A 23941-nucleotide genomic window follows, 5' to 3' on the forward strand; every position below is an offset into this window, starting at 1 on the left:
AAACACATACTGTTTAAAGTTGATTAATGCGCTATAATGAGTATGACAATGCTCTATGGAAGAGTTCAATGTTATAAAATTTAATATAACATCCAAATAATGCTACCAATCCTATTATGACAGTATGAGCTGGTTTCTGTGCAAGTAATACCTTTCTTTACTATTATAGCCTGTGTTTTTTATTTCCTATCTCAGAGCCAAATGACATGTGACTAGGGATGTGCGTTTCGGCATTCAGAATGCCGAAAGAATGCCGAAACAAAAGTGTTTCGGCATTCTTCAAGAATCCCGAAACGTTTCGGGGAATGCCGAAACGTTTCGGGATTGCCGAAAGAAAAACCCGAAACGTTTCGGGATTCTTTCGGCATTCTTTCGGCATTCGAGAATCGCCATTTTGATTTTGCTAGCCGTTTGCCTTAGCAAGCGGCTAGCAAAATCCTGCTGGAAGCAAAGGCTTCCTGCAGGCTTTTAGAAGAGGGGAGGGGGGGAGAAGGAGTGAATCACTCACTCCTTCTGTCACCCCCCACCCCTCTTGCAAAGGAGGATAGGGAATCCTGCTTTGCCTTGCAAATGCAAGGTGCAAGCATTGCATTGCACTTTGCATTTGCAAAGCAGCAGAGATTCCCGCCAAAACTAACAGGTAGGGGAGGGGGAGCAGGAGGAGGGTGGCTCTTGGAGTGTGGGTGGGGAAAGGCAGGGGACTGGGGACTTTAGGAGTCACCAATCCCACTGCTGCATTCTCATGCCAGCCAATAGATTTAAATCTTTGGCTGAGGCTGCAGCAGGGGATTTAAATTTGGAGCAAGACTGTCTGGAACACTTCTGTTGCTGCTGCTGCTGAGCTGTGACCGAGAGAGGAGAAGAAGAGAGACTGCACCTGGAGCCTGGAGGACATCTGCCTGGAGGATCAACTGTGCTGGACATCCTGAGAGGACACCTGGTAGGCCTTTTTAAAATTTTTGTAAATTTTTTTGATGCTGGGCAATGTGCTGCTGTGGCCTGCCTCTGCAAAAAGGTGTTGCAGTTTATTCTTGGCATGGCCTGGGGGACAGGTTGGGCAGACAATGTTTGATGGTGGGGTGGGGGTTTCAGCATTGGTTGTTGTGCTTGCCTTCTTAAAGCTTGATCCACTGTTTTAAGATTAAAACAAGAGTGTGCCAGCTTTGGGCCTACACAGGCCAGAAGCCTTTCTTCTGGCTGGCTCTCACAGTTGTGCTCCACAATCTGGAATGGTGTGGCTTGCCTTTCTGTGTCTGGTCCCCTGCTTGCAAGGATTCCCAACAGGCTCCGTCCTGATCAACTGTGCCAGCCTGTGGGCCACACACAGGTATGGCCTGGGGGACAGGTTGGGCAGACAATGTTTGATGGTGGGGGGGGGGGGTTCAGCATTGGTTGTTGTGCTTGCCTTCTTTAAGCTTGATCCACTGTTTTAAGATTAAAACAAGAGTGTGCCAGCTTTGGGCCTACACAGGCCAGAAGCCTTTCTTCTGGCTGGCTCTCACAGTTGTGCTTCACAATCTGGAATGGTGTGGCTTGCCTTTCTGTGTCTGGTCCCCTGCTTGCAAGGATTCCCAACAGGCTCCGTCCTGATCAACTGTGCCAGCCTGTGGGCCACACACAGGTATGGCCTGGGGGACAGGTTGGGCAGACAATGTTTGATGGTGGGGGGGGGGTTCAGCATTGGTTGTTGTGCTTGCCTTCTTTAAGCTTGATCCACTGTTTTAAGATTAAAACAAGAGTGTGCCAGCTTTGGGCCTACACAGGCCAGAAGCCTTTCTTCTGGCTGGCTCTCACAGTAGTGCTCCACAATCTGGAATGGTGTGGCTTGCTTTTCTGTGTCTGGTCCCCTGCTTGCAAGGATTCCCAACAGGCTCCGTCCTGATCAACTGTGCCAGCCTGTGGGCCACACACAGGTATGGCCTGGGGGACAGGTTGGGCAGACAATGTTTGATGGTGGGGGGGGGGGTTCAGCATTGGTTGTTGTGCTTGCCTTCTTTAAGCTTGATCCACTGTTTTAAGATTAAAACCAGAGTGTGCCAGCTTCGGGCCTACACAGGCCAGAAGCCTTTCTTCTGGCTGGCTCTCACAGTTGTGCTTCACAATCTGGAATGGTGTGGCTTGCTTTTCTGTGTCTGGTCCCCTGCTTGCAAGGATTCCCAACAGGCTCCGTCCTGATCAACTGTGCCAGCCTGTGGGCCACACACAGGTATGCTGCTTTGGCCAAGGTAACCCTTTTTGGTTGCTGGCCTGGCACTCACAGTTGTGCTCCACAATCTGGAATGGTGTGGCTTGCGTTTCTGTGTCTGGTCCCCTGCTTGCAAGGATTCCCAACAGGCTCCGTCCTGATCAACTGTGCCAGCCTTCGGCCCACACACAGGCCTGCTGCTCCGGCTTTGGTAACCCTTCCCGTTTGCTGGCCTGGCACTCACTGTTTTGCTTCACATTCAGGTTGTTTATCGTTGGTGGACCTCTTCTGGACTGGACTGCACTTGGTTGACATCGGCCTGCAGATCTCTGCGTGGAGGATCAACATTGCTGGACATCTGCACTGGTGGACTGGTAGGGTTGTTGTTAAATTTGGTTTTTGAGCTTATGTCTGCTGCTGTGCCTACCTGCAAGCATATGCTTTGGCTCTGTCTTTATGGCTTGGGCCGGGGGGGGGGGCATTTTCTGGTTGGGCAAGAGGATATTGTTTGGGGGTTAGGGGGGCCAGCATTGATCGCAGTGCCTGCTTTCTTTCATGTTTCATTTTTCAAGTTTGAGTGTGGGGTGGGCATGAACTGCTGTTTCACAGGACTAAAAAATGAGTGTGCCAGCTTCTGGCCTGCACAGGCCAGAAGCTCTGCTGGGTGGATGTGTTTTGTTTTGCTGCTGGTTGGCCCTAGCCTTTAAGGGGGGGGGGCTGACTTGGCTTGTGCAACGGGGCCTTGAATTTTGGGGTTGCGTGTGCGGCGTGTGGTGTTGACTCTGCTAACATTTCCAATTTTCTTGACAGCATCGTGGAGGAGAGGAGGACCAGCTGCAAGACCGCCTGAACATCGCTGGACTGCAGGACTGGTGTTACTGTGAGCGAGTCCGGGTTCACATTTGGGTGGCCTTGGGGGTGGGTTCTTGCTAGCTTGGGAGGGGGGAGGCTCATCTTCAAAACACCACATCCACACCCCACACCGACATACCACAGAAACATCGGTCCCGCTAAATAGTGTCTCTTAGGTAGGTAGGCCAGTTGGTAGGTGATCAGTGGATAATTGCCCTCAACATAATTATTAGGGAAACCGAGCCTAGTTTTTTTTAAAAAACTAAATAGGGACTCAGCAGGGAAAGCATTAGTGAGTGAGTGTTAGGTTTGAATTCTATATATATATATATATATATATAAAAATTTGTAATAGCTGTCAATAGGCTTCCCATTAGTGCCCCCATAACTAGGGTTCCACTGCCCATCTCTGGCACCCGTGGTGGTGCCAGGCCGGCCCGGGCATACTAGTGTGTGAGTGTTTAAGGCTTTGTCACCTGTTATTGGGGTTTAGGGCCAGCTCAATTCCAGAGGAATTCAGCTGATTGGCAGGCTCAGGTTCCCTGACATAAATAGGGTTGCTTAAAAAGGCACTTGATTGTTCATCTCCAAGTCACAGAGCCACTAGAAACACAGATTTATAGCAGGTTAGTTAGGTCTTGAAAACAAAGTTGACCTTTGTTTTCTAAATCTTTTCTGATTAGTTAGGGTTGAATTTGGGAGGGGAAAGTATGTCAGAGAGGAAAGCAGAGAGGGGACCCGGGGGAAAGGCTAGGGAGAAATCTAGAGGGGAGGAGGGGAGGGGGAGGGGGACTGCTGCGGCAGCCCCTCCATCTGAGCGGAGGAGGCCCTCCCCTGCGCTGCTGCCGTTCACCAGCCTGGCTTCTGGTGACAGGAAGAGGGTTCGCAAGACTCTCTTTCCTGAGGCAGCTGCTGGAGGGCCACCCCCAACCCGGGTGCGTGAGGCAGGGGCTGGCACTGGGCAGGGGCCTGCTGCTGAGGCTCCTCCTCCTCCAGTGGTTGCGAGCCAGCTGCTGGAGGAGGGGCAGCATGTGGTGTCTCCTGGGATGGGCGCGGAGCACATGACTTTCCCTGCGCTCCCGCTCACCCCAGGAACCCGGAGGATGTTGGAGGAACTGCCCGTGAGACCCCCCCTGGGGCGGTCCACCCCAGTTTCCTCTGAGGCCAGCAGCAGGCCTCTCGCGGCTGTGCAGGAGGAGAGGACGCGGGAGGAAGAGGCAGAGACTGTGGTGGAAGAGCCCACATCTCTGCCCCTTCAGCCTCGTCCATCCCCACCTGCCCGGCCGAGAGTGGGACACGGTGTGTCCGGCCAGAGCACCTCACAGGAGGTGCCGCAGGGTGGTCCCGAACGCGCTTCTCCTGGGAAGCGTGGGATGCCCTTTTCCTCCGAAATCTGGAAGCACTTCCAGACAACGGAGGATCCCCGAGCAGCCCTGTGCCTGCATTGTAGGCAGCGCGTCAGCCGTGGCAAAGATGTGTGGCATCTCTCCACGTCTGGGATGAGGCACCATATGAAGAGGCACCACCAGGCGGTGCTTCTTTGGGAGGAGGGTTCGAGTGGCGCCGCACGGCCGCCAGCTAGCCAGAAGGAGGCAGGCTCCTCTGGTGCTCTCCCCCCAAGGGTACCTGCAGGAAAGGGACGCCAAGCCTCTCTCCCGGAGATGCTTGGTATGCAGGGCGCTAGTGTGCCCAGAGAGGGGATCCGGAGGGCGAGCAGGCGCATCACGCGCCACATCGTCAACATGATAGCAGTGGATGGGCAACCGTATTCCGTAGTTGAAGACTTCGGCTTCTCAGGGCTGCTCCAAGATTGCTTTCCCTGGTACGCCGTCCCTGCTCGCACGTCGTTGAGCAGATCGGTGGTGCCCTCGTTTTACAGGGCTGCCAGGGATCATGTGAAGGCACAGCTGTCCCGGGTTGCCGGGAGAACTGTGCACTTCACATCGGACATCTGGACCTGCCCAAGTGTGCAGCAAGCGTACCTCTCGCTTACTGCTCACTGGTGGGAACCCGAGTCGGTTCTGGGTGGGGGCCGGGGGGAGGTGCCTAGCACAGCTAGACAGGGAAGGATGCGAGACCGCCAGGCCGGCTACTGCAAGGCCTTGCTTCACGCCGAGGTGCTCGACGTGTCCCACACGGCGGAGAACATCGCTGCCACCTTAAGGAGACAGTTGGACGAGTGGATAGGCCAGGGACCCGCCACCGTGGGATGCATGGTGACGGACGGTGGCAAGAACATGAGGGCAGCGGCGCATCTAGTGAGCCGAGAGAGCGTCTACTGTGCCGCTCACAAGCTTCACCTAGTGGTGAGAGATGCGCTGGGGTTGGGCTCCTCGAAGGAACCCGTGGATACCCGGACCCGTGAACTCCAGTTACTTGTCCAGAAATGTCGGAGGCTCACGGGTCACTTCTCGCGCAGCGTGAAGGCCACGCACGAACTGCGCCAGACACAGGTCAGGACAGGTGTGCCAGAGCACGCTCTGATCACTGACGTCAGCACTCGCTGGAACTCCACCTGCGCCATGCTTGAGCGCTTGGTGGAGCAGCAGGCCGCACTCCACGCGTGGCTCTCCGAGCACCGCGGTGCGAGTCAGGTGGGTGAGTTCAACCGGGAGGATTGGCTCACCATCACCCAGACAGTGGAGGTCCTGAAGCCCTTCAAGGACTTCACTGTGGCGGTCTCGTCAGACACGGCGACCCTCGGTCTGGTCATTCCCCTGGTGCACACGCTCCAGAGGAATCTGGCCACCCTTGCAGACCGGGTCGCGCCCCGTGCTGACCTTGTTCCAGCGGTGCGCGCATTAGTGAGAAGGCTGCAGCAGGGCATAGCTGCCAGGCTAACTCCTCTCACTAAGGAAGAGTCATACATGTTGGCGACCATGTGTGACCCGCGCATAAAGGGCACTTTCGCCGAGCGGGACGGGAACCTCACCCAAGCCAGAGACGGGCTCTGCTCTTGGGTGAGGCGCAGGCAGGCCAAGAGGGGACGCCTGTCGACAGGGGGGACGCAAGAGGGGCCCTGCCGTGCGGGTCCCTCTGACGCCCCCTCTGCGCAGGCCCCCCCCGAGGCCACCACCGGAGTGCCGATGGAGATGGAGATGCTCCGGTGGGCCCTCGTCCCCTCTGGGGTCGTGAGGACCGTGAGAGAGGATCCGGCGGAGGCGATGGTCAGGGACTACCTCGCGGAGCCCTGCGAGTCGCTCTCCACCGATCCGCTCAGCTACTGGGCCAGGAAGGAGTCGGTCTGGCCGGACCTCTCCCTCGAGGCGCAGCGGCTGCTCTCATGCCCTCCGACGAGCGTGGAGAGCGAGCGCGTCTTTTCACATGCGGGCGACATTGTCGGCCCACATCGCACTCGCCTTCTCCCATGGAGAGTCGAGCAGTTGACCTTCCTGAAGGTCAACTCTCGCCTCTTCGATTTCTCAGGACTGGACTTCCAGAGTGACTGAGGTGAGCCCAACTTGTGGCCTGCATCCTCTATGAGTCCAATCCTTTGGAATCGCGCTCTCCCCTGTATAAAACCCTGTATATACAGTTAAAACCGGCCAGTAGAGGGAGGGTGGTTAGGAACCAGTGGCAAAGGGAAAACACCCAGCAATTTGAAAGCCCCCCCCCCAGGGTATTCAAAACATCTCCCATCACTGAGACATACCCTGTGGGACCAAATTTATTATGAGAAATAATGCCCCAGAAACATGGATTGCTACTGGAGGGAGAAACAGGTTAGATAGGGATTGCTTAGGTGTTTTTATCAGATGAACTCCTTGTAAAAAAAAATTGTAGAAGAATTGTTGTACTGTTTTTTGCAAGTTGATGTTCCGTTCATGTAAAAAAAAGGAAAAAAAACCAAAAAAAAATGTTGTGATTATGTTTTTTAAAAGTTGATTGAATGTTCATAAAAAAAAAAAACCCAAAAAAATGTTGTGATTATGTTTTTTAAAAGTTGATGTTCCGTTCATGTAAAAAAAAGGAAAAAAAACCAAAAAAAAATGTTGTGATTATGTTTTTTAAAAGTTGATTGAATGTTCATGTTTAAAAAAAAAAAAATTTGATGTTAATGTTGGGTTTGCATGGTTGGGGGATGCGGGTAGAGTGGTGGATGGGCACCGGCCAATGATGATCTCTCACAGATGTTCCCAGGTAAATTCTGAGGCTGGTGTGGGGGTGGGGGGAGACCTCTGCAGAACTGCTCCAGAAATACCATTGTCCAGTGCCTTGGAAGTGCCCAGTTCAGCTTTGTGTGTCTGAACTGAAAGCACAGCCACAGGAAATGACATAGGTTCTGCTGGACCCTGTTGCAGTGGTTCCCCCCCCATTTAGTCATGTTATGGAGGGAGAGTTGTATTAGGCTGGTAGTTATGATCATCTTCTGTTTCCATGCCCTGTTGTGCCCGCTCACTATGTAACCTGCTGTAATGTTCAAAACTTTACTGTTTGTCCATTTCAAAAGAAAAATTGTGTTTAAGATTCTCTGATGTGTAGTTAATTGTGTTGTGTTGTGCTATGAGGGACAATAAGTGTAATATGTTGTGATTTGTTGACCACTTGTAATTTGAAAATGAGAAAATAAAGGTTTTTTAAACTTAATGATTGTGTGTCTGTGTTCCCTTCTTTGATGGGAGGTTGGTTCCCAGCATAGGGAACAATGGGGCAGGCTGGCCAGCCTGTTCCTGGGGTACTGGGTGTGGGGCAGCTGAGGGTGGTTTTGGTTCTGAGACGGGCTGAGTGGAGGATTTGGGTCTGTGTGTGGCAGCTGGGGTGGGGGAACTGGGTTTGTGTGGGGCTGTAAGGAGTGGACTATGGGGGATGAGAGCACTGGTTGTCCCTTGTGCCCAAGTAGGCCCCTGCTACTGTCCTGGTGTGGGCTTCCATGCCTCCATCAGTTGCTGGCCCTCCTTTGCCATCTTTTTCTGAAATTTTCCTAGGGCTGCCAAACTCCTGGTTGGGCTTGAGTTCAGGTTAGAGAGAGTAGTTCCCTACAGAGAAACTGGCTGCTTCCAAGGGCAATCTCTTTAGAGGGCAAATGCGGACCATGGATTCTGGGGGAGATCCCTACTCAGATTTTCCTTTCCACAAGTCCCACCCCCAAATTGCCAGTAACTTCCAAGGCCAGAGTTTGCCACCCCAGAGAGATCCCGTTCCCACCCTCTTAGCCTTGGCATGAAAGTTGTAGCCCCCATGGAACGCTTCCAGGTTCCTGATTCCAAGCCCAATGACACCAATGTAAGACAATCCAGACCTCCATCAAAAATGGATTTTAAGTAGCAGTGGGATTGGGCTGCATTTCAGTCATTCACATATCTGGTTGTGTTCCCAAACATTTAGCTTATGTTTTTTTAAATCAGCGTATGGCACTGAAGGACACTTTTAAATGGTTCTAAAAACATTTTTTTATTATGAAGTATTTAATGTGGCATTGATCAAGGGCAGGCCTTTTGGCCAAATGAGCAGTATCAGTACAGTAAAATTTAGACTAAGCTCATAGGAGGAAAAAGCATTCACACTGTGAAGTGGGAAGAAAGTTTCAATTTACATGTACCATGGACTCCGAAAAAGACATGTAAGTGGGATCCAGACCAAATCAGGCCTGCTTTCTCCCTTGAAGATATCAATTGATGATAGTGCTTATGTCACATCATGAGAAGACAAGGTTCACTAGAAAAGACAATAATGCTAAGAAAAATTGAAGGCAGTAGGGAAAAGAAGAATACCCTAGATGTGGTAGATTGACTGCGGTTTGCAATACATGGACAAGGTTTTTGGGATACTGTGGAGCTCAATATAATTCTAAAGTACACCACAAGTGATTTGAATGCATAAAACATACAGACACATACACATAAAATGTATATACCCCCTCCCCACCAAATTAAAGGTTTATCTTATGCCCCGGTTTTCTCCCCCATGGGAACCTAGAGTGGTTTACACATTGCTGTTCTCCCTTGATTTGTTTCACCCTCATCACAACCAGGCTAACAATAGACAGCTGCTCCATGCCTCACATTGGAGTGACTCCACCGATGGCCTTCTTAGTTGTTGGAGGGGGTGGAGGGGGGGGAGGAAGGAAACAACGCACTCCTGCCCACTCTATCTGGGGCCTAGGTGACCAAATTGCTTGGCCTTGGCAAGGAGCCAGTGGTGGGGCGGCACTGGTTCTGGGGCCCCGTCCAGAACATTTGTCCAGGGCCCCAAAATCACGTAGACTGCCTCTGGAAAACACAACACAATTGTTTACTTAGGCTGAGCCAAGAACATCCATCAAGCCTACAAGGCACAGAATCAGAGTCTGCCAGATTCTAGACCAACTCTCTAGCCATTGCACTACAGTGGATATCTAAAAACTGTTCATACCCCCACCAGCAACTTGAACATTTTTCTCCAAAAGGCACAACTTGGCTGGGTCTCAAAAAGGACTATGATGCATGGGCCTGTCAATGCATACTGGTACTAAGGCTCTGGCCGGGGGGAGGGGGGCATTGTGCCAATGCCACCCTGGCTTTGGAAGGGGACAGTAAAATAGAAGAAATAATCTAGCTTCAGTGCCTCCCCCCCTTCTCTGTCTCTCTCTCTCTCTATAATGTGAGTGAAAACATTACTATACCATCACTGAAGCCTACAGGATACTTAGGGTCTGTTCACACACGCATGATCATTTAATGGCAATGCTCTGGCATGATGATGTTTGTTCTAGGAGGTGATGTGATCATCACACAAGGCTGGGGAGCACGCACAATTCACAGCAGGCAGATTTGGGCCACAAGGGATCCTGCTTTGGCCTGTAGGGCCCAAATCAGCCCACTGCAAAGCACAGGCATACTCTCAGGGCAGCCAGATGACATCAGTGACATCACGGCAGCAGCCCCTGGAGCGTACCTTGAAGGCTCATTCACTGACTTTCCCCCTTCGGGGTGATAGGTGAGAGTGGGGGATCCCCCACCAAGGGGAAACGGATCCCTAATTGTGTCTGAGGTTGTGGAAATCAAATGGGTCATTACCTCCATATTGCTTCTGTCTTTGAGGGACTTACATGCACATTATATTTAACTCCAGATTTCTTGATTGTCAAGGAATGCATGTGGTGGGGGGTAGGGGGGAAGGGTGGGAGAAGGGCGGCATTTGGCATGCAAAATGCCACCCCTGGCAAGACAAGCCTCTCCCAGCTGTCGGTGGTAGAGATGAGAGCAGAGCACCCACTTGGGGAGGCCATGAAATGGCCCCCCCAAGTGGGAGCAGGCTGAGCCTTGGTGGGGGGATGGGAGGAAGGGTGGGAGAAGGGCCCCAGAGGGTTGGGGGGGGGATTTTGTTGCTGTGGTTCCCCCCCATTAAGTCATGTTATGGAGGGAGAGTTGTATTAGGCTGGTAGTTATTATGATCATCTTCTGTTTCCATGCCCTGTTGTGCCCGCTCACTATGTGACCTGTTGTAATGTTCAAAACTTTACTGTTTGTCCATTTCAAAAAAAAAATTGTGTTTAAGATTCTCTGATGTGTAGTTAATTGTGTTGTGTTGTGCTATGAGGGACAATAAGTGTAATATGTTGTGATTTGTTGACCACTTGTAATTTGAAAATGAGAAAATAAAGGTTTTTTAAACTTAATGATTGTGTGTCTGTGTTCCCTTCTTTGATGGGAGGTTGGTTCCCAGCATAGGGAACAATGGGGCAGGCTGGCCAGCCTTCTCTGCGGGTGGTGGGGGGGTCAGGGGGGTGGTTGTCTGTGTGCCAGGGCAGGTGCTCTTTCCCAGGGACGATTTGGCACTGCCACCATTGTGGCACCCCTTGTCTGTGCAGAACTGCCCTGGGAAAGAGAGTTTAGGGGTTCCCAAAAGGGGAGGGCAGGCCAGCCTGTTCCTGGGGTTATGGTGGGTGTGGGGCAGGTGGGGGTGGATTTGGGTCTGTGAGGGGCTACTGGGGGGATTTGGGTCTGTGTGTGGCAGCTGGGGTGGGGGAACTGGGTTTGTGTGGGGCTGTGAGGGGTGGACTTTAGGGGCTGAGAGCACCTACTTGGGGAGGCCATGAAATGGCCCCCCCAAGTGGGAGCAGGCTGAGCCTTGGTGGGGGGTGGGAGGAGGGGTGGGAGAAGGGCCCCAGAGGGTTGGGGGGCATTTTGCATGCAAAATGCCACCCCTGGCAACACAAGCCTCCCCCAGCTGTCAGTGGTAGAGATTAGAGCACCTACTTGGGGAGGCCATGAAATGGCCCCCCCAAGTGGGAGCAGGCTGAGCCTTGGTGGGGGGTGGGAGGAGGGGTGGGAGAAGGGCCCCTGAGGGCTGGGGGGCATTTTGCATGCAAAATGCCACCCCTGGCAAAGGAAGCCTGCCTCTTCATTTTTTCCCCATAGGAAATAATGAAGAGAGATCAGCAGCAGCATGCTAACAATATGCTGCTCCTTTGCTTTCTTATGGGGAGGATGGGGGGACCTGCTTTGGGGGGCCATAACATGGCCCCCCAAAGTCCAATCTGTCTGAAACTTGGGTAGTTGTTAGAGAAGGGTTAGAGGAAGGTCCCCACCAATTTTGGGCTTATTTGGTGGGAAAATGCCTCCTCCAGGCGTCCTGAAAGACGGAGGCATTTTCCCAGCAAAAAAACCCGAAAGAATCCCGAAAGAATGCCGAAATAATGCCGAATCCCGAATCCCGAAAGAGATTCTTGTTTCGGCTTTCGGCTAATGCCGGTAGAGAATCTTGTTTCGGGTAATCCCGAAACAAGAAAGCCGAAAGTTTTTTCCTTGCACACCCCTACATGTGACAGCAGCTAGGGGTCCATCTTGTGGCTGCCACAGCCATTTTTAGAAGCTATTGCAGGTCTTTTAAAATTGCTGCAAGGCCCCAATCCGTGTGTGCATCATCCCCAGAAGCTCCTGTGTCTCTCCACCACCACCACCACACACACACACACACAGACAGCTCTCTTTTTCGGGTGCTGAAACAACAATGATGAGGGTTTTTTGGCACCTGAAAAGGCACCAGGGAGAGAGAAGAGGTCTCAGGGCTGCCACACCGCATGCACGCTCTGGATCAGGGCCTTTTGACAATTTTAAAATGCTTCTAAAATGGGGTCCCCAGGCACAGGGTGGACCCCTAACCTCTGTCACTTGTAGGTTGGCTCTCAGATACAGGTACTAAGACAAGAGAGGGTCCCGGAGTTTACAGCCGTCTCTTTAGTATTGGATGTATATGCAGATTTGCTTGTAGAAAATAAACAGTACGATCCTAAGCAGAGTAATATCCAGCTAAGTCTATTGAAGTCAATATCAGCATTTATGTTTTGGAGTTTTGTAAATATGCCAAATAATACAATTTTATATACTAAGTAAGTTATAAATATCCATTTTATAGTAAAGCAGTAAAATACATTTAATCTTGATAAGGAAGATAAAACGGTAAATATTTGATCGGTTCCTTAATTTCTAGCCTTAATGGAGGAGCAGGTTTCCTTCCCCCGTGGCTTCAACATTTTCAGTATTTTTTAAATCCCTGGGTCTAGATGCAGCTGCATCCTGACTCATGTTGCTCCTCACTCTTTGGGATCTGAGGTGCTTTGCAAGGGTGTAGTGGGGACCAAGTGGAATTATAGAGCCAAGTTCCAGGGATCGTGGACTTGGGATTGTGCAGCAGGGGCCTTGTTGCATAGTCTGTTGTGTGGCTTTCCAAAAGTCCAGATGTGGCTTGTATCAAGCAGGGTGTTTTTGTTGTCCATTGTTCAGTATCATAGATCTCTGGTAAAATACTCATCTTCAAGTCCTGAATTTTTTTCTGCCCCACCAATATCCTATATACAAGAAGTTCCACCTACTGATGATTTCAAGTCCTCCTCGGAGCAGCTTCAAAAGATGGCTGAGGCTCTGGAGGTTGACATTGAGCCTACAGACCCGAAACCTAAAGACGAGACTCCAGCACCTGCATTCAGGGGCTACTTCCAGCCTGACCTTCCCTGTAATTGAAGGGTTTGTCGAACTGATTAACTCACTGTGTGGGGAACCAGCCTCTAACACGCCCCAAACGAAGAAGGCTGAGGCACTTCTACAAGACTAAAGAGGATTCATGCCCTTTTCTTTCGATGCTCTCTCCTCCCTCCTTTCTAGTGACTGAGAAGATGCCATCGCGACGGCTTCAAGGGCCACATTCGGCTCCTTCGGATAAAGGGGAGGAAATTAGATGGCAGCAGCAGAAAAATATATGCATCAGCTGCACTGGGCATAAAGATTCCCAATTACACCGCTATGATGGGCATGTATCAGATTTTTCTATGGAGGAAGGCGGCGGCCTTCCAGAAGCTTCCAGAAGACCGAAAGCCTCTAGCAAAGGTCATCAGGGAGGAAGCTCTGTGCTTGGTGAGAAGAAGACGTGTGTGGTTGCAATCCACAGTCCTACTGCCGGAGACCAGGAATAAAGTGGAGGACCTCCCCTTTGAGGGCAAATCGCTATTTTTAGAAAAGACAGATGACTACCTCTCACAGAAGCGAAAGGATAGGCAGACTGCCAGGTCATATGGGGACCTTCCATCAACTCAGCAAGGACCTAGCAAACCATAATTCAAGCACCAGCAGCCCTACAGGGGTAGGCAGTATCAATACCAGCCTTATCAGAGCTTCGTGGATCCTCAGAACTGCCCATATCAGGCCGGTCAAGGGAGCTTCTTGAAGAGGAAGCTGGCCCACACATCTAGACGTGGATCCCAGCCTGGCAAGAAACAACAGCATGATCATAGAATCATAGAATCACAGAGTTGGAAGAGGCCGCACAGACCGTCTAGTCCAACCCCCTGCCCAGAAGCACTTCTGACTAGAACGGGACACTGCACCACCGTTTGGCGACAGGCTCAGGGCCTCCTGTTCAGCCTGGTGTCTCATCACCTTAGATGTATGGGTGCTCGATATAATTACGTTTGGTTATAAAATTGAATTTGAGTACTTACCGTGTTTGTATTTTCCTGGCAAGTCTGATAACAATCCCCAGCCTGAGTTGCTAGAGGAGCTGAAAGCCCTTATTGGCCAGGGAGCTGTCCAGCAGGTATCTAGCGAGGAGGAGCGACTGGGCTTCTATTCCAAGTTCTTCCTAGTGGAGAAGACAGATGGGGGATTTAGACCCATACTGGACCTCAGGAATCTTAATAAGTTTATCAAACTGCAGAGGTTCGGGATGACTACATTGGTAATGACGCTGCTGCCCTCCACTTCTTGACTCGCAGTAATTGACTTAAAAGATGCGTAATTCCACATTTCTATTCACCCCTCCCACAGGAGAGACCTAAGATTTACAAGACAATATATGTCAGTATCAGCTGCTTCCCTTTGGACTGTCCACAGCCCCTCGGGTAGTCACTAAGTGCGTGGCGGTGGTGGTGGCCTACCTGAGGGCCCTAGGTTGTCCCGTATACCCATATTTAGATGATTGGCTGATTTGAGTCCTGTCAGATGAAGATTTACTCAGACAGGTGGACTTAACGTTAAACACCTGTTCAAGACTGGGCCTGATCATAAACCACAAGAAATCCAAAGTGACCCCCGTGAGACGAGTTCAATTCATGGGTACTATTTCAGACACCTCGCTAAACAGAGCATTTTTACCTACTGAGAGGGCTCTGAAGTTAAAAGGCGTGGTCAGGATATTCTTAAGGCATAGGTTTCAATCAGCCAAATGAATCTAGATGCTACTGGGTCTTATGGCTTCCACTACAGCTGTAATTCCACTGGCCAGGCTGCGCATGAGGGAACTACAACTAGGGTTTTAATCAGTTTACTGTACTGTAGTGCATGCACAGGAAGAGAAGTTTAATTTCATCTACGGTCTTCCTGTGCAGTCCCACATGGGACTGCGCACGCGCAGGCCTGCCGATACCGGAGATTTTAATAGCTAAAAATCACCAGGGGGTGCTCCCGCCTCCCAGCGTGCATGCGCGGCCGCTTTCCCGCCGAAACGGCTCCTAGGAGGCGGAGCGCCCCTCACATACCCTCAGTTTCTCTTTCGCCGCCGATCGTTGAGGTTTACAGCTTTCTTCGTTCGCAATGTCTGAGAAGGCCTTGTTTAAGCGTTGCGAGACCTGCAATCGTAAGATGACAAGGTCGGATGGTCATTCCGTTTGCTTATATTGCCTTGGAGAAACACACAACACTCAGGCGTGCAAGCATTGCTGCGCATTTACCTCCAAGGCCAGGGCGGAACGGGCGGATCGTTTGCATGCCTTCCTCTGGCAGCGTGCGATGTTGGTCGAGGACCCTCCACCGAAGTCTTCGTCTGCTCCGTCTGCGTCCTCTCGTCCTCCTGTGGCGTCGGGTTCCAAGACTCCTCGTTCACAACCGTCTCCGAGTCGCTCAGAGTCGAGGCCCGAGAGGATCCCTTCGGGTTGGAGTTTGTCGGAACCGACCGCTTCGGTTCCGAGACATTTGGCAAGTCGACCTCCTTCGATCTCGTCGGCTGTCCAGGCTTCACCTGCCCATGGAGCCCGTAGAAGTTCGACTCCGTCGGTTCCGAGGTCGACTCCTCCGACTCATACAACCTCTACGGTTCCGACGACTTCGGATCCCTCTGTAAAGTCGAAGACCGTTCCTGAAAAGGAGAAGAAAAAGCATAAGCATTCCAGTAAGCATGATAAGGCAGTGCTGGAAGGTTTACTCACCTCTCCCCCATCGGTTCCGATTGACTCCACTCCTGTCCAAGTGGAGCAGCAGGCAGAAGCGAGTGATCGTCCGCAGTCCAAGACTCCTCCGGACCGGGAGGCTCAGGAGGACAACGTCATACTCCTCGAGAAGCCTCTTACACCTTCGGGTCGGGCCCGATCGGCCTCCTACGAATCGGGCTCGGTTCGGTCGGTTCGGAGTCGACAGAGTCGGTCTACCCGTCGCTCTAGCTGTCGGAGCCCGCCGCGGTCCCACCGGAGCCGATCCAGGGAGAGTCGACGTCGAGATGAACCTGCTCCTCGTTACTTTAGTAGGGAGAGTTCATACTACTCTGACCGACATTATAGAGGTGCTTCGTTGTCTCCCTCGTTTCGAGTCGGTTCCAATGTTGGATATGACCCGTCCCGCCTCCCGTCGGATCGGGTCTCTCCGCGGCCCCGGGCCCGCTACAGTGTTTCTCCTTTGTCGGAGTCACCTGAAAGGGAAATTGGGCCATCTGATGAGGCTTCGCCCACTGATGATTTTCGGGCCTATAACGAGTTGCTCCAAAGAATGGCGAAAGCCTTGGACCTTGAAGTGACTTCCACTGAATCTAAATTTAGTGATAAGATATTGCAACATATCTATTCAGGATCTACTCCCTCGATTGCCTTTCCCCTTATAGAGGGGTTTGCTGATCTTTGGAAGAAGCTGCAGTCTCGACCTGTGTCTGCTACCGCCACTAACCGGAAGGTGGAGAGCTTGTACAGGACCAAAGATGATGCTCATCCGTTCCTGGCCGTTCATCCTCCTCCATCCTCACTTGTCACTGAGGAGATGCAAGCTCGGCCTCGCCAGGGCTCTCTGTCGGCTCCAACTGACAAGGATAGTAGAAAGATCGATGCCTTGGGCAGAAAGTTGTATACTTCAGCTACGTTTGGCATCAAAGTGGCGAATTATGCCACAATGATGGCGGCCTACCAACTGTTCTTATGGAAGAAGGTGGCGTCTTTTCTTCCTAAGATTCCCGAAGACCAGCGCACCTTGCTTCGGGTCATTCAGGAGGAGGCTGTCCGCCTATCCAGACACCAGATCAATGTTGGGCGAAGTATGGCTGACACCGCATCTAGATCGCTCCTCTCCTCGGTGGTACTGCGCAGGTACGCCTGGCTTCGCACGACCGCCCTACCAGTGGAGACGAGGAACAGGGTTGAGGACCTGCCGTTCGAGGGCACCACCCTGTTCTCAGAGAAAACTGACGAGTTCCTCTCTAAGAAAGAGGACCGACCGTCTGACAGCCCGCTCGTATGGGGTTCTACACCAACCGTCGCAGCAGTCTTCTTGCCCCTACTATCGTTCCTTCCAGCGTGGCAGACGACACCGCTATCAGCCCTATCAAGGGTATGCTTACCAGCCGCGCAGGAGCTACCAGAGCCCACAATCTGCCTTTCCCAGACGGAGGCAGGGCCAACGTCCCAAGCCTGGTTCCCAACAGCATCAGGCCAAGGACCAGGACCAATTGCATAAGCAATTCTGACAATCACAGGGACCTGACCCCACATTTGGGGACAGGCTTAATGCTTTCTTGGATGCGTGGTGTTCAATTTGTTCCGATGTTTGGGTTTTGTCTATTATCCAGTTTGGTTATAAAGTTGAATTTCTTGGTTTACCTTACCTACGTCTCCCTGTGTTTTCTTCTGACCCCCCTCGTTCAGAGATCCTGGGGGAGCTCTCAGCCCTATTGCAGAAAGGGGCTATAGAGGAGGTTCCGGTTGCTTCAGCTGGTTTGGGATTCTATTCCAACCTGTTTCTAGTGGAGAAGAAGGATGGTGGGCTTCGGCCTATCCTGGATCTCAGGGGATTGAATAAATTTATACGAGTTCGTAAATTCAAAATGGTTACTTTACAAATGGTTTTAACTTTGTTACCCCGACAGTCGTGGTTTGCAGTCCTGGATCTGAAGGATGCGTGCTTTCATATTTCAATTTTCCCTGAGCACAGAAAGTTTTTACGTTTTGTCTATGGTCAACGTGTTTTTCAATACAATGTTTTGCCCTTTGGGTTGGCCACTGCACCTAGAGTGTTCACTATGTGTGTGGCAGTGGTGGTGGCTCATTTACGCCTCCAGGGCTGCCAAATCTTTCCTTATCTGGATGACTGGCTCTTGGTTGGTGATTCTGCTGAATCTGTGTCTAATCAGGTGTCTCTCACTTTAAATTTATGTTTACACCTGGGTCTTTTTGTTAATCAGAAGAAATCCCAGTTGACTCCTGTGCGCTCCATCCAATTTATTGGAGTAATTTTGGATGGTGCTAGGGATGCAGGCTTCTTACCTACAGAGCGTGCTTCAAAAATTAAGAGGCTTATTTCAGCCCTTCAGAGGTGTCGTTTCCAATCTGTTCGCTTTATCCAGACCCTTTTGGGTTGCATGGCTTCTACTACAGCAGTGGTTCCACTAGCCAGGTTATTTATGCGACCCTTCCAATTGTGGTTCAATTCAGTGTTCTCACCGGCCCGTGATTCTCAAAATAGGAGACTTTCCGTCCCTAGGGGGTGGTGTCCTCCCTGGAGTGGTGGCTGGATGATGCTAATTTATTTAAAGGGGTGGAGTTTGGTTTTCAACAAACTCATCTGTCAGTTACTTCAGATGCTTCCCTTTTCGGTTGGGGGGCTCACTGTGCTGGCTTTTATGCCCATGGGTTATGGTCTGAGTCTGAACGTGAGGAACATATTAATATTCTTGAGTTACGGGCAATTTTATATGCATTGATCTCCTTTTCAGATGTCGTGCGGAACAAGTCCGTTCAAGTCCTGACAGACAACACGACGGCAATGTTTTACATCAACAAGCAAGGTGGCACGGCGTCTGTGGCTCTCTGCACAGAGGCAATGAGACTCTGGAAGTGGGCCATAGATCATGCTGTGTGGCTGCATGCAGTTCACATCCCAGGGGTACAGAATTCCATGGCGGACCACCTGAGCAGACTCCACAGGGAAAACTACGAGTGGTCCCTCCAGGACAAGTATCTCGCCCCTATCTTCTCGGAATGGGGGACTCCAGAGTTGGACCTCTTTGCGACAGTGGAAAATCGCAAGGTCCTTGCTTATTGTTCCAGAGGAGGAGTAGGCCCAGAATCAAGTGGGGACGCGTTTCAGTTAAGTTGGTCAGGTCCCCTGTGTTATGCCTTTCCTCCGTTCCCGCTTCTGGCACGGGTCCTCAGCAAGGTCCAGAGGGACAGGGCGTCCGTCATCCTGGTGACCCCGTATTGGCCGAGGCAACCCTGGTTTCACTCCCTTCTGAGTCTGCAGACTCAATCAATCCGTCTCCCGGTGGTTCCCGATCTCCTGACCTGCGGGGGGGTTCTTCACCACGACATCAGGAGACTCAAACTCACAGCGTGGTTGATCAGGCCGGGGCTGCCTTCTCCGAGGCTGTGACTAATGTTCTCTTAAATGCTAAACGTTTGTCTACCAGGCAGTCTTATGCCCTTAAGTGGAACAAATTTTCTGTGTGGTGTAGTCGCAGGAGTTTGGATCCTTTTGAGTCCACCCTTTCTGATATTTTGGATTTTTTGTGGGAGGTGAAACAGGAGGGTTTGGCCAACTCCTCAGTCAAGGTTTATCTGGCAGCCATCTCTGCTTTTCACCCTCCAGTGGATAGAAAATCTGTTTTTTCCCACTATTCTGCTAAATTATTTTTACGGGGGTTGAATAATTTGTTTCCCCCTGTGCGGGCTTTGGTCCCTCAGTGGTCATTGCCCCTGGTTCTGACTCGTTTGATGTCTAAGCCTTTTGAACCCTTGGCTTCCTGTCCACTCCGTTTTTTGTCCATGAAAGTGGCCTTTTTGGTTGCGGCTACTTCAGCCAGGAGGGTTGGGGAGCTAGCGGCGTTGTCCTGCGAGCCCTCTTATTTGAAATTCCACCCTGAGAAGGTCGTTCTTCGTACAAAGGTCGAATTTTTGCCTAAAGTGGTATCCCGTTTTCATTTGTCTCAAGAATTGGTTCTACCGGTTTTCTTTCCAACTCCGGCTTCTGAGGCAGAGACGGCCCTTCATTCTTTGGATGTTCGAAGGGCCATTCTATTTTATTTGGATAGGGTGAAACCGTTTAGGATTGACTCTAATTTATTTGTTTGTTTTGCTGGACAGAATAAGGGTAACCTGGCCTCGTCTCAGACTATCTCTAGATGGGTGGTCCAGGCTATACTGACTTGTTATTCTGCTGCTAACTTACCTTGTCCTTTGGAAGTGCATACCCACTCCACCAGGTCCCAGGTGTCGTCAGCGGCTCTCTTCAGGGGTGTTCCACTCCAGGACATCTGCAGAGCGGCGACGTGGGCCTCGGCGGATACTTTTGTGAAGCATTATGCGCTGGACATCCTAGATAGAAAGGAGACAGCGGTGGGCACAGCTGTTCTGCACTCCATCTTTGAGTGATGCCTTGGCGTCACCTCCACCCAGGTATTAAGCTTTGGAATCTTCCCATGTGGGACTGCACAGGAAGACCGTAGATGAAAAACAGGTTTTACTTACCATAACTGTTGTTCATCTAGGTCTTCCGTGCAGGCACACATGCCCTCCCTCCTTCCCCGCTAACTCTCTTGGTACTTACCTTGCAGGGGGCGGCGAAAGAGGAACTGAGGGTATGTGAGGGGCGCTCCGCCTCCTAGGAGCCGTTTCGGCGGGGAAAGCGGCCGCGCATGCGCGCTGGGAGGCGGGAGCACCCCCTGGTGGTTTTTAGCTATTAAAATCTCCGGTATCGGCAGGCCTGCGCGTGCGCAGTCCCATGTGTGCCTGCACGGAAGACCTAGATGAACAACAGTTATGGTAAGTAAAACCTGTTTATTCCTAGGATGGTCCTCAGAAGCCTTCATTGGTGGTTAGTAGATGATCATGATGGAAGAGATACCATGTAGCTCAGTTTGTACAGAAGTGACCATTACCACAGATGCTGCTACATCAGGGTGGGGGGGGTGCACATGGTGAGGATCTTGCAGCCCCCACGGTATTTGGGCAGAGGATGAACTTTCCCTATGTATTCATGCACTTTAATTAAGGGTGACATGTTTTGCCTTCTCAGATGTGGTCAAGGGCAAGAATGTGCAAGTGTTAACAGACAACAGTACAGCAATGCTCTGTGTGAACAAACAAGGGGGAACAACATCCCGCTCCTTGTGCCTGGAGGCCACAGTGCGATGGGAATGGGCTGTCAGAAATAACGTTCACTTGCAAACAGTACACATACCAGGGGCAGAAAATATCATCGCAGACAGACTAAGCAGGATCGGTGCAGACTCACACACGAGTGGTCCATCAGGGGCCGTTAACATTGAACCTGTGTTCCGAGAGTGGGGTTCCCCAGAGAGAGACTTGTTTGCCACAGAAGAAAACCAGAACGCACCCTTGTTTTGCTCCAGGGGAGGCTTGGAACCACACTCACTGGGGGACGCCTTCCAGATCACTTCGTCATTTTACGCGTTCCTGCCAACACCTTTGATATCGAGGATGGTGAGCAAGATGCAGGCAAAAGGGATGACAGCAATAATAGTGACAGCCTCCTGGCCCAGGAAGCCCAGGATCCGTCGATTGTACCAAATGGCCAGCCAGATGTTTCACCACCTTCTCAAGGGACCAGATCTGATACTGTGTCAAGGGGGTTTTCATCATGCTGTAAACAAACGCAAACTGACTGCATGGTTACTGAACCCACAGGATGTCTTTCCACAGAATTTGCGGAGGTGGTTATTCCAACGCGAGGAGGGAATCCCAACCCTTTGTCGTCAAGTGTCAACGCACACGCACGGGCTACAACTTAAATGGTTCTTATTTAACTTCTTCACACATTCAAGGAATCTCTACTCACAGTTCTTACTAAATAACGAAAGGAGAGAGTGCATCTTTCATGCATAAAGGTCCATGGCGGAGCTTTGTAGACCCAGTGAATGGGGGGCGGGGAGATGACTTGCTCCTCTCCCTGCTGAGGGGTGCATGAACAAAGGCAGACTCTGAATGCCCCAGGAACTGAAATCCGTGGGGTAAGGCACTACAACTCACAAGATGCACTTCTCTTAAAACTATAGGCATACATTCTGGTCTAGTACATACTGAGTAATATATTCAACTTGCTGCTGGAACAGCAAAGTTATATTGAACGCCAAGAGATTGTCTACAAGACAATCCTATGCATACAAATGGGAAAGATTGTGACTTGGGCGATAGAACGGGAGATCAGTCCAATTAGTGGCCCCTTGGAATTTCTTTTGGAGCTGAAGAATAAGGGACTTCCTCTTTCCTCAGTGAAAGTCTGCCTAGCAGCTATTCCGGCCTTTCACATGCCTATTGACAAGAGGACAGTGTTTTCACATTACACTTAGAAACTGTTCATGAAGGGTCTAAGAAATCTGTTTCCCCCGATGGGGAGGCTAGTATCCCAATGGTCACTGCAGTTAGTGTTGACCAAATTAACGTTGAACCCCTTTGAACCCGTAGCTCCTTGTCACCTAAGAGCTATGACAGTGGCGGTGGTGATGTTAATAGCGATAACCTCAGCTATTAGGAGAGTCAGTGAATTGGGAGCTCTATGCGTAGACCAACCATTCCTCAAAATACACTGAGAGGAAGTGGTCTTGAGACCAAAATTGGAATTCTTACCTAAGGTAGCGTCATAGTTCCATGCGACACAGGAGATTTCACTGCCAGTTTTCTGTCCGAACCATTCAGGTGAAGCAGAAAGGGCTCTTCACACATTAGATGTAAGGAGGGCAATATTGTTTTATTTAGATTGTACAAAGGGCTTCTGAGTAGATAGACAGTTGTTTATGTGCTACATAGGAACCAAAAAAGGGAAAGGAGCAAGTGTACAGACCATCGCGTGTACAGACCATGGGTGGTACATGCTATTAAACTATGCTATAAGAATGCCAACTTACCTTGTCCACTGGGGGTGCATGTGCCCTCTACCAGGTCACAGGCAATGTCAACAGCATTGCTGAGAGGGGTTCCCCTGCAAGACATCTGCAGAGCAGTGACCTGGTCATCGGTGGACACCTTTGTGAGACGCTACGTCCTCAACAGACGAGAGACAACAATGGACACAGCGGTACTGCAATCAATATTCTACTGAAGAGCAAGTTTCCACCACCCAGGTAAGCAGCTTGTTAAACCCCCATGGGGGACTGTACAGAAGACCGACAATGAAAACAGGGTCGCACCTTCCTGTAACTGTTGTTCATTGAGGTCTTCTGTGCAGGCACACGCACCCTCCCTCCTTCCCCGCTGATGCTCTTAATGTTTACTGAGGAGTGCGGCGGCAAGAGGAGCCGAGGGCAGAGGGTGCCGCACCTCCCGGGAGTAGGCTGTTTCGGTGGGGAAACAGCCACGCCTGCGCTCTGGGAGGCGCCGAGTGCCCTCTAGCGACTTTTAAAGCTACAAAATCCTCTGGCTGGCAGGCCTGTGCGTGTGTGGTCCCCCATGTGTGCCTGCACAGAAGACCTCAGCGAACAACAGTTTCAGGTAGGTGCGACCCTGTTTTCTAGGCTCAGAAAAATATCTTATTCCTTAGATGTGTAAACAGACGTGTGTCGAAATCTCCCAAAATTACTTGGTCCTGTAAGTTGACCTGCTGGTAGTGTGCGTGTCTTGGGTTACCCTGCCTGATCAGAATGAATGGAGTGAGAGGGCCTTTTGGTGCAGGGATCGACGATGGGAGCTCTGATCGCGGGTCTTAAAGCCAGCTGTCCTGCCTCATATAGTGAGAATCCGCTGATACCGAATTCTTATTTCTGCAGGAGCCTCATTATTTCTTGTGAAAAGTGAACATCTAACCCCCTCCCTCCCCGGTAAGTTTCCTATATAAAGATTGGATTTGTATTAAAATGCTACCAAAGAGAATACATCTGAAGAGCTTTCCTGGGATGTGACAATGAGAAGTGGGTTTCCAGAAGGTGCCAGGCCTGCTGAGTAGGGTTGCCGACCTCCGGGTGGCGCCTTGAAATCTCTCAGAATTACAACAGTTCTCCAGACAACCAAAATCAGTTCCCCTGGAGAAGATGGCTGCTTTGCAGGGCTCCTCTATGGCAATATACCCTGCTGAGCTCTTGCCCTACCCGTGTTCCACCCCCAAATGTCCAGATATTTCCTAACCCAGAGTGGGCAATTCTTCTTCTGGGCTTCTCTGCTGGTGGGCTGTGGAGTGAGAGAACGAGGAAGCCTGCTGGGAGAGCAGAGGCCCGAGAGAGCAACTGGCGATTGGGAGAAAGCAAGTTTGCATTCCAAATTCCTAGTCTTGGCACTGAGCTCCCATATAAACT

At 51.0% G+C, this 23941-nt stretch overlaps 1 protein-coding gene across 1 annotated transcript in view; it reads left to right on the top strand.

Annotated features, from left to right (window-relative positions):
* The window catches only part of EPSTI1 (epithelial stromal interaction 1), a 78367-nt gene that overhangs the window by 52017 nt on the left and 2409 nt on the right, over positions 1-23941 (top strand). Inside the window, exon 11 of the mRNA XM_054973042.1 lies at positions 23420-23470. Coding sequence (XP_054829017.1) covers positions 23420-23440 — 21 coding nt within the window. The 3' untranslated portion in view covers positions 23441-23470. The remainder of the gene's footprint in view (positions 1-23419; positions 23471-23941) is intronic.

Source organism: Eublepharis macularius, chromosome 3 (genome assembly GCF_028583425.1).
Source record: "Eublepharis macularius isolate TG4126 chromosome 3, MPM_Emac_v1.0, whole genome shotgun sequence".
Taxonomy (NCBI): Eukaryota; Metazoa; Chordata; class Lepidosauria; order Squamata; family Eublepharidae; genus Eublepharis; species Eublepharis macularius.